Below are 10353 nucleotides of genomic sequence, written 5' to 3' on the forward strand. Positions count from 1 at the left end.
CAGGGCCTTCTGTGTGGAGTTTGCATGTTCTCTATATGCTTGTGTGGGTTTCCTACTCTGGCTTCCTCCCACAGTCCAAACACATGCATGTTAGGTTAACTGGTTATTTTAAACTGGCCATGGATGTGATGGCATGTTGAAACAAGAAGTGCTGCCATTTAAAATGTTTGTTGATCTTTGCAATACATTTCACAAAAAGCGTAATTCAGCAACACATTATGTATAAATCTACTATTTGACTTAAAAACTCTAAAATAAATTAGGACATTACATATGAGATTTAAATTTCCAGTTTATCAAATTTGACTTGTCCTGGGGGATGGGGGTCTGCACCGCGGCAACAAAAAGGTGATCACTGATAAAGGTAAGCAATTTTTTGCTAAGTTTGGTTGCACCTGAGTGCAGACTCAGCCCAGGTTCAAGGTACAGTATGTGCACCTTCAAAAGAATCTAGGTACATATTATTATATTGCTTAATTAACTGTCCACAGTTAATTAAGCAATATCCCGTCATCATTTAATAGTAATAAAAGGATGACGGGATAACTCGAAAAAGACGCTAAAGAAAATCAATATAAAACAGACAGATTAAATACTATGATTAAATAATAAAACTAGTAAAATGAGCAATAATAAGAAAGTATTTATATGGAAGAAGGGAGTAGCAGTGAAGAATAAATAATCACCCCTGAACATTGTCGTGAAGAAGGAGAAATAGAAACTTGAGGAACAGCTGATCAATCTAAAATGTTGACAAATTACTGAAATAATGAATTTAAAACAGATATAACTGGAGTACCCAGATGTTGGTTGGGAAAGAGTGATCGGGGGCTCTGGGAGCCTAGAACTCTTCCTCCAGTGTTGGAGAAACTGTGTAATCAGCTGAAAGCCACAGCAACCATAGAATTAAATCCATTTTGGGGAATTCCAGAGGTTTTTGAAATAAGGAGAATAAATAGCATTGCTGTGAATACACGGCTGTGCCTTACCACTGCTCCCAGGGGAGCCCAGTGGGAGACAGGTAAGTTTGGCAGACTAACAAAAATCCAATTGCCAGATGGATCAGAGAGACTAATAGACAGCTTCTCTGAAGACAGGAAATACAAAACGGGTCACAGCAGGTAAGATAATAGTTCTGATTCGAGCCACATGCTTTGACGAGAGGCCCCAAATGATTGATAAGTGTGAAGTAGTAGTACATGGGGACTAACCAGAGTAAACACAGGGGTGTGGAGCTTACCCCAGCACCTGGCAGATGGCTAGAAGACATCAACAACAAAGAGCACAGATTGTGAAATGCATGAAAAGTGGAATGACACAACCAGAGGGGAACATCTCTGGCCACCAGATGGCTCTTAAGAGCTGGCTTGCTGTGATGTGGTGGAACTGAGCATCAACCAAAAGGCGGCGATGGATCTAAAGAATACTTGCAAACAGAAAGATAAAAGAACAAAGGAAGGAGAAGAGCTGGGATTGTTCATAAAATAAGAAAACAGATGACAACAAGAGCAATTAATACAAGTACAGATGGCTCAAAAAGAAAGAGCACTAAGTAACCTCAAGTGCCCCCTACAGTGCCTGCACCACCTGGGAATTTCATCCAGGGAATAGTTCAAAACCACACTAGCTGCAAAACAGGCATTCAGGTCTGTTATACCTTAGATAGAGACATAGTTCAGGTCATAAGGAAATTAGTTTATTGACAATTATTAAAAAAATAAATAAATAAAAGAAAGCCATTGAATCAATCCCACATTTACTGTTAGTCAACTCAGAGCTGCAGCTTTGTAGCGTCCCGGTTGAAAAGATGGTCTCTTTAACTGATGGTTCACGATCCTTTTATTTGAAATGCCTTGCACGTGAACACACCGTAAGAGCTACAAAATATACAGAATAAATATACATTAATAACTCAAACAGTATGTTGCCTTTAACCTTTTCCTTTGCTTTAAATTACAACCTTTTAACATTGTTTTCTATTATTTCCTGCACCATGAAACTAAAACGAGATATGCCATGTTCCAACATTCTATGACTTTACACAACACAACACCGAAGCTTGTAAACCTTAGCATGACTAATTTACATGAGCACCCTCTAGTGGATGCGAACGTAATTGCAACACTTAATAGCAATCTGTATGCTTCGTGAACTATAACTATATATGCATTGACACAACAAAATGCAGATACCAACCTTGTTCCCTCATCAACCAGGTGCTGAGCAACCCTTTAGAGCTTAAAATTATGCCTTAACAATTCTTTTCTCCGTCCTTTACCGTGGAGTGCACCTTCTCTCTGTACACTGGACTTCGCGCTACTGCTGCAGTTTGCGACAATCGATTTACGGCCTTGTCGTTCTGAGCCTTTCAAAATAAAAGCATTAGTGGCGTTACTGCTGCAGCAGAATAACAAACACTCATTAATCAATTTACCATAAAGAAAATATCAGGTCAGTTACACTCCCACCAAATCATTAGAACTTAACTGGTAAACAAATGGAGCGATAATGATTTCCTAATGAAGAAATGACCTGTAACCTTAACTCTATGAAAACACATAGCACATAAGAAAGAACCTTAAACTGTAAATTGTAGTTAAACAGTCTCTAATAGCAGAACCAGTTTCTGCACCGGGCGTTCCACTATGGAAGGTTTACTGGAACACTGTCCTTTCTCCATCTTCCTTTCTCCAAAGCGAATCTTTACCTTCCTTACAAGTCCGTCTTTGTCAGTCACTGTTTCCATTACACGTGCTAGTCTCCATTCATTGCGAGGCAAATCATTCATCTTCTCCATGACAACATCTCCAACCTTCAAATTTCTCCTTGGAGTGTGCCATTTCTGTCTCGTTGCAATGTTGGAGAGATACTCCCTTTTCCAACGTGACCAAAACTGTTCTGATAGGTACTGCACCTGCCGCCATCTTTTCCGTGCATAAATGTCCTCTTTGATGAATTTACCTGGTGGAGGCAAGGCTACCTTTGACTTCATAGTAAGCAGGTGATTTGGGGTCAAAGGCTCGGGGCTGTTTGGGTCACTGAGGTTGTCCACTGTAAGAGGCCTGCTGTTCACAATCGCCATTGCCTCATAAAAGAATGTCCTTAATGATGCGTCATCCATTCTGCCTAATGAAAGTGAAGCTGTTGAGCGCAGAATGTTTCGAACTGTCCTGATTTGCCTTTCCCATACACCTCCTGTATGGCTTGAATGAGGAGTGTGCATTTTGAAGTCACACTGTTTCTCGGCCAGAAATGTGATAATGCGATTAGAGTCCACTTGTTTTAGGGCTTCCTGCATTTCATTTTTTGCTCCAACAAAGTTGCTTCCTTGATCGCACCTTATCTCACTGACTGCTCCTCTTATAGCTATAAAACAGCGGAGCGCATTGATGAAAGCGTCTGTTGTCATGTCGTCCAACATTTCTATGTGGACTGCTCTGCAACAAAGGCATGTAAAAAGAAGTCCATAACGTTTGTGCACTTTGCGAGCTTGTTTGGTTAGAAAGGGACCGAAACAGTCCATTCCACAAAATGTAAATGGTGGGGATGGCTCTAAGCGCTGTCTTGGGAACTCAGACATTTTCTGTTCCTCTGTGCCTCTTCGGAGTCTGCGACATTTTACACATTGGTGTATGAAGTTTGCAACAGCTTTGTTGATGCCTGGAATCCAAATTCCATTTGACCTGATCTCATTGATTGTCAATCCTTTCCCTTGGTGATGCACTTTACTGTGAAAATGAGCTATTATTAGTTGAGTGACATGGTGACCCTTTGGAACTAATATTGGATGTTTCAGTGCGGAGGAGAATGAAGCATCTTGGAGCCTTCCTCCCACCTTAAGGAGTCCATCACTATCAAGAAAAGTGTCCATTTGAAACAGTTTGCTTTTGAGAGGAAGTGCCTTTCCATTCTTGAGCAACTTTATCTCCTCTGCATACTCAGTTGCTTGTACATCCTTTAGAATAACACATTGTGCATTTTGTCTTTCCTGTACTGTACTGTGGCCTGTTGTTTTATCTCTCTTGGCACAGCGAATCAGTCGAGCTATGGCTTGAGTGGCTTTGTGCCATGAGGAAAACTTTGTCAACTTGTCTGATAAACCTTTCTTCTCTGTTTTGAGCGTGTTTAGTGCATGTACCCTTTTAACCTCTGGATCTCCGAGTGGTACGTTCATGTCAATCTCTGCAGCTGGTGAGATTTCTTTGTTCCACAGAAACTGTGGCCCCTTGAACCAGTCTGATGCAATGAGCTCACTTGCACTTGAACCTCTGGAGGCAATATCTGCCGGATTTTGCTCAGATGAAACATATCTCCACTGCTGGGGGGCGCTGTTGAGCCTTATCTTTTGAACTCTATTGGAGACAAATGTGTGAAAACGACGTGCTTCGTTATTGATGTAGCCTAAAACGACCTTAGAGTCCGTCCAGAAATACTCATCAATCTGTGTCAATCCAAGCTCATCCTTTAACATGGTGCTTGCAGTAATGGAGACAACAGCAGCTGTCAGTTCGAGTCTTGGTATTGTTGTTACCTTAATAGGAGCAACTCTGGTCTTTGCTGTAACTAAAGCACAATGCACTTTATCATCTTTGCTTATATGTCTTAAATATGAGCACTGACCATAACCGCACAAGCTTGCGTCAGAAAAATGATGCAACTCTGTTTTTGCTATTTGGCCAAAGTCTTTAGGAACATAACAGCGTGGTATTGTGATTTTCTCCAAATTCTTTAAGTCAGCTTTCCAGTTATCCCACACTGGCCTTAGTTCACTGGAAAGGGGATCATCCCAGCTTGTGCCTTGTTTGCATGCCTCTTGAAGCACTCTTTTGCCTGTGAGTATTAAGGGGGAAATGAATCCCAATGGGTCATAAAGAGATGCAACCATAGATAGGATGCCACGCCTTGTAGCAGGTTGGTCGTTGGGAAGAAAGCGAAACCTGAGTGTGTCTGAGTCTATGTGCCAATGAATGCCTAGTGCTCTTTCAAGTTTAGAGTCATTAAATGCCAGGTCACATGCTTGCTGTGGGGAGGCACGTTCTGATGGTGGAATGCTTTCCAACACTGTTTTGTTGTTACTCACAAACTTGTGTAGTCTGAGGCTGCCTGATGCACAGAGTGTCTGAGCCTCCTGAGCTAGCTGAATAGCTTCCTCGATGCTTGCCGTGCTTGTTACACCGTCGTCCACATAGAAATCCTTTATTATGAACTGAGATGCAAGGGGAAACTGTGTCTCATTTTCTTTTGCAAGATGTTTTAATCCATAATTGGCACACCCTGGCGAGGATGTGGCGCCAAAAAGGTGAACCTTCATTCGAAACTCCTGAGGCTCAGTGTCCAGGTTGCCATCTGTCCACCATAAAAATCTTAAATAGTCTCTATCTGCTTCATACACATGAAATTGGTGGAACATTTTTTCAATGTCACACAACAGTGCAACTTGATGCCGTCTGAATCTGATTAAAACACCATTTAGACTGTTCAACAAATCTGGCCCTGACAGCAAGTGATCATTGAGACTGTTACCTTTGTATTTTGCTGAGGCGTCGAAAACTACTCTGAGTTTGTCTGGTTTTTGGGGATGATATATCCCGTGGTGGGGAATATACCACTTTTCTCCTTCCTTTGCTTCACTGTGCTCTTCCTCAGCATCACCCTTCTCTGTGACTTCACTCATAAATTTTACATATTGCTCCTTGTACCTTTGGTCTTTCAACAGCTTGTTTTTGAGGCTTTGAAGTCGCACAGTGGCCATTTGCTTATTGTCTGGTAAGTGAGGTCTCTCCTTAAATGGAAGTGGCATTTCATAATGTCCTTCATTGTTTTTGTAAATGCCTTCCTTCAATGTATTCAGAAAGAGAATGTCATCCTGAGACACTGATCTGTTATCCTTGTTATCATCCTTAAAGTCAGACTCGAGAACCTTGAGTGCATCAGCTGGGGTCATTAAAGGAAGCTCTTTGACTGTGACTCTGTGACACACAGCAGACATGGTAAAAGAGTCACTGTGGGATGATGTGGGTCCTACAATACTCCAGCCCAGTGCTGTTCGGACTGCATAGGGTTCGTTCTCTCCTCCTAAGATTACCTGCCTTGGAGCTAATGCCTTAGAGCAGTGGTCCCCAACCTTTTTTGAGCCGCGGACCGGTTTAGTGTTAGAAAATATTTCCACGGACCGGCTTTTAAGGTGTGGCGAATAAATACGTCAAAATAAATGATACGACCATAACCAAGTGTGATATTTTCTACGTATAATAATAAAAAACGGGAATCCACTTTGTATTCGTATGCAACTCTATCAGCAGCGTTCTCGTAACATCCCGCCTCAACATGAATAACAGGCTCTCTGCCCACAGCGCTCCCTGGTCAGCTGTTAGAGCCATGGTAAAACATGCCTTCAAAATAAGATACACCGCAAAAACAAATACAGTAGAAATCACCTCAGTCGGATTCAAATGGCCCAGTTTGGGGTCTATTATCGAATTTCGCTGCAATGGCTTCTGCTTCATCCATGAATTTGCTTCTGCAAATTTTATAATCTGAAATTTTACTCGTAAGTGCAAGTTTGTAGCTTACACTTGCCACGATTGTCCCCGGTGAAATGAACTGATATAAACACTAAAACAATTTCCAGGCGTTGTTAGTGTGTGTGTAGTTGTGCATGAATGAGTGGGCGGACAGGAGCTGAGGAGGGTTTTAGCGCTAAACTCATCCAGTTTATGCGATCACATTTAACTGGAAATTTATTACAATGGGACCAGATTTTTCATCCGAGGTAGGCGAATATCCGACGGATTTATGTGATGATTTTATTGGAATTAATGTTAGGAAAAATCAGGACTGCAGATGCCATCCAACTAGAGCGAAAACCCGATTTGTGCGACTTCGACTTAGGTGATTTTTACTGTATAAAGCGCATGAAAAATACAACTCACCATAACACTGAATCAGTGTAAGCCCCCTGAGCTTGTTTCTCTGATACTCATTTTTGCTGGCTTCTGGTTTGACTGGGTTCGGCCGATTTCACATGGAGCGTGGCTGCAGAGCCGCGGTGTCAAGCGCTGGAGAGTCAGTTTGATGGCTGGGTCTACCTCACTGCTATCCCGGTGTTGATAAATAAGAATGGTAAATGGACTAGTTCTTACATAGCGCTTTTCTACTCTTGTTGAGCACTCAAAAATTTAAAGAAGCGTTATGTAGGTCAACCAACCGATTTCGTTAGACAGGCCTGAAGCTTCTGGGTTTAATTTTAGCGGTGACGTATCATGTGAGCAGAAACGTCTTGACACGTCAAGAGGAAGTCATGGAGGGAAGTAACGGAGCGAATCCGCCCATTTTTCAAAATAAAATATAGTTTAGGCGCAGATAATAAGTAAAACGGAAATAATTTAAGTTATTTATTCTTTATGTGCGGCCCGGTACAAAATGTCCCACGGCCCGGTACCGGTCCACGGCCCGGGGGTTGGGGACCTCTGCCTTAGAGCAATTGTAGCCAATTAAAAGCCCAAATTCACATTCTAGTTGTGAAGGAATCTCGTTCACTATTACCTTAAGATGATTCCACTGTCTTGCCGTTTCACAGGAAGGAATGTGGGAGCGATTAACTGGTATACAGTCTTTAGTGTAAGCAGGAGGGAGTTCAATCATTTCTGAGGAGTTGTAGCCTCTCACCTTAAGACCTAAGACACGTTCACTTGGCACAACAGCCTCTTTACCAAGCATTGTAGTGAGCCTTAACCTTATTGGGGTGGACTTAGCCTGGAGATCATTAGACACATCTTGGTCAATGAACACCGTGTCGCTTTGGGTGTCTAAGAGTGCATAAACAAGCCTTTCTTTACCTGGTCGTTGCTCTGAAGAAACCCATACTGGTATGATCATGGAAGTGCTTACACATTGTTCATTGGTTTCTACATTGAGTGACAGGGTAGTTGCAGCCTGTTCTGTGTTGGTCTGAATTGGGTTTGTGGCTGATTTAGCATTGTCGTAGTTGAAGTCATGCAGACAGGTAGGGTGTTTTTTCTTACACATTTCACATTCAAGTCTGTAACGACAGTCCTTTGCACTGTGTCCGGGCTTGAGACAGCCGTAACAAAGCCTTTTCTCTTTTACATATTTCCTTCGTTCCACAAGTGATTTGCCTTTGAACAGGGGGCAGTTGTGAAGTTTGTGTCCGTTGTCTTGACAGAGCATGCATGGTAATTTAATGTTTGACCTTTGTTTTGTGTTTTCTGTCTCTGTTACCACCTGTGTGTGGAGAACACTGGAGGTGAGCCTTTTTTCTTTCTGGTAACTTTTACCGGTGGTTTTGGTGAAGTCTGTAGAGTGGAGAGCCTGAAATGATGTGATTGGATTGCATAAGATCTCTGCTTCAGAAGACATGAACTCAGCAAAGTCCCTTAAACTTGGAAACCTTCCACTTTCTTTCATGCTCTGAGTGGCTTGACGATTCCACCTAGCTGCTGCCCAGTTTGGTAACTTCTGAACAAGCTTTTGGTTCTCCTCACAATCATTGAGAATGTTTAAACCTTCTATGTGGGGCATAGCTTCATGACATGTTTGAATGAAATCAGCAAATGCTCTAAACCCTGTAGAGTCATTCGTTTGTATCTTTGGCCATTTTGCGAGCCTTTCTCTGAACGCCTTCTGTACAACAAATGGATGTCCATACCTTTGGTTGAGGCGTTCCCAAGCATCCTTGTATGCGTCACTGTCGTTTCTGTAGAAGATGCCATTAAGCATTTGTCGAGCTGAACCTCCTATATATTTCTTTAAGTAGTGCAGCTTGTCTGCGGGTGAGATGTTCTTTTTATCAACGAGTGAAATAAATGAAGCTTTCCACTCGATGAACTGTATTGGGTCACCTGTGAACGTGGAGGGCTCTGGCATTGGCAGTCTGTTCATGGCGACACTGTCCTGTAATGCTTGGGCTAAGTAAAGGATGTTTGCTTGTGGAGGTGAGTCGGATACAATGTTACTGTTAGTGACTTGAATGGGAGCAGAAACTGTGGGGGCCTTCTGAGCTGTTCTGCTACAGTCAACATGAACACTGCTCTCACTCTTTATCTCCTGATCATAAGTTATCAGTCTAGCTCGTGCAGCCTTTAGCTCCCTTTCAGACTTTAGTCTCTCTAACTCACGTTTCTGAGATTCAAGCTCCTTTCTCTGCCTTTCCTCTAAAAGTTGAATCTTTTCCTTTTGTTTTTCTTCTTCTAATAACACCTCATACTCTGCTTCCTTGGCTGCTAATTCAGCGGCAGCCTCTGCTCTCTTTACGGCTACTACTGACCTTGAAGAGTTTGACTTACTGGCAGATGAGGCTTTACTTGAGTGAGTGACCGATGAACTGTAAATGGATTGAGCATAGTCTGGTTCAAGAAGCTCGCGTAGGCGTGTCTTCACTTTGCCGCTGTCATAGTCATCTATGCCTGAGAGTCTTTCATGTGCAACCTTGATAATGTCTTTTGTGACTGCTTCACATGCATCTATAAGTCGCCTTGTGTCACTAGAGGGAGTAATGCTTTCCCTAATTTCTGCATACAGCTTTATGACATTGTCTCTTTCTTTCTCTAAGATGTCCATGAGTGAGGCAATTTCACTGTTTGTTATGTCTCCTTTTAACTGCTCTCGTGTTGTACGTATTTGTTTTTTCCATTGATCATAGACTTTCAGAAGTCGTTTTCCCCTTTTATGGGCCTCCTCCTCCTGATATACTTGCATTTTTTCTGTAGGCCTCCTTTGACGAACGGAGCATGGAGGCTCCTCTTCCTTGTTCACCTGGAGGTCCTCTGTGGACTCTGTTTCCTTTTCAGATATTTCCATGCTGAAGATAGGGCAATACAGTTGACCATCAGATCCCAGAAGACGTTGATTGAAGCCGTGGCGCTGGAACCTTGTAACAGCTTTCGCTGGGACCTCGGTGCTGAGCGCGGGTTGAGCTCTTCTCAGCTTGAGGCGAACTCTCACTCAGCTTGGGTCAAGCTCTTACTGTAGCGTCCCGGTTGAAAAGATGGTCTCTTTAACTGATGGTTCACGATCCTTTTATTTGAAATGCCTTGCACGTGAACACACCGTAAGAGCTACAAAATATACAGAATAAATATACATTAATAACTCAAACAGTATGTTGCCTTTAACCTTTTCCTTTGCTTTAAATTACAACCTTTTAACATTGTTTTCTATTATTTCCTGCACCATGAAACTAAAACGAGATATGCCATGTTCCAACATTCTATGACTTTACACAACACCGAAGCTTGTAAACCTTAGCATGACTAATTTACATGAGCACCCTCTAGTGGATGCGAACGTAATTGCAACACTTAATAGCAATCTGTATGCTTCGTGAACTATAAC

At 42.2% G+C, this 10353-nt stretch overlaps 2 protein-coding genes across 2 annotated transcripts; both read right to left on the reverse strand.

Annotated features, from left to right (window-relative positions):
• Positions 1–1686: 1686 nt before the first annotated feature.
• On the reverse strand, positions 1687–4706 carry LOC115792515 (uncharacterized). Its single transcript, XM_030747076.1, has 2 exons — positions 2197–4706; positions 1687–1877 (listed from the first exon to the last, which is right to left on the reverse strand). Exon 1 carries the CDS (start codon positions 4469–4471, stop codon positions 2597–2599), a length of 1875 nt encoding a protein of 624 aa, XP_030602936.1. The 5' UTR covers positions 4472–4706; the 3' UTR covers positions 1687–1877; positions 2197–2596.
• A 55-nt stretch (positions 4707–4761) lies between these two features.
• Positions 4762–7741, reverse strand: LOC115791986 (uncharacterized). The gene is made up of 3 exons (XM_030746305.1): positions 7474–7741; positions 4883–6103; positions 4762–4830 (listed from the first exon to the last, which is right to left on the reverse strand). The coding sequence occupies exons 1-3, from the start codon at positions 7717–7719 to the stop codon at positions 4762–4764; spliced, it is 1536 nt and encodes a 511-aa protein (XP_030602165.1). The 5' UTR covers positions 7720–7741.
• Positions 7742–10353: the final 2612 nt, after the last annotated feature.

Source organism: Archocentrus centrarchus, chromosome 14 (assembly GCF_007364275.1).
Source record: "Archocentrus centrarchus isolate MPI-CPG fArcCen1 chromosome 14, fArcCen1, whole genome shotgun sequence".
In the NCBI taxonomy this organism is placed as follows: domain Eukaryota; kingdom Metazoa; phylum Chordata; class Actinopteri; order Cichliformes; family Cichlidae; genus Archocentrus; species Archocentrus centrarchus.

Excerpts from the sequence above, each read along its gene's own strand:
- LOC115792515 (XM_030747076.1), bottom strand. The coding sequence starts at position 4,471 with ATGTTAAAGGATGAGCTTGGATTGACACAGATTGATGAGTATTTCTGG.
- LOC115791986 (XM_030746305.1), bottom strand. The coding sequence starts at position 7,719 with ATGCTTGGTAAAGAGGCTGTTGTGCCAAGTGAACGTGTCTTAGGTCTT. Across the intron at positions 6,104-7,473 it reads TTGGCTACAATTGCTCTAAG|GCATTAGCTCCAAGGCAGGT; the intron begins GCAGAGGTCCCC and ends CACTGCTCTAAG. Across the intron at positions 4,831-4,882 it reads GGCGTGGCATCCTATCTATG|GCAAAAGAGTGCTTCAAGAG; the intron begins GTTGCATCTCTT and ends TAATACTCACAG.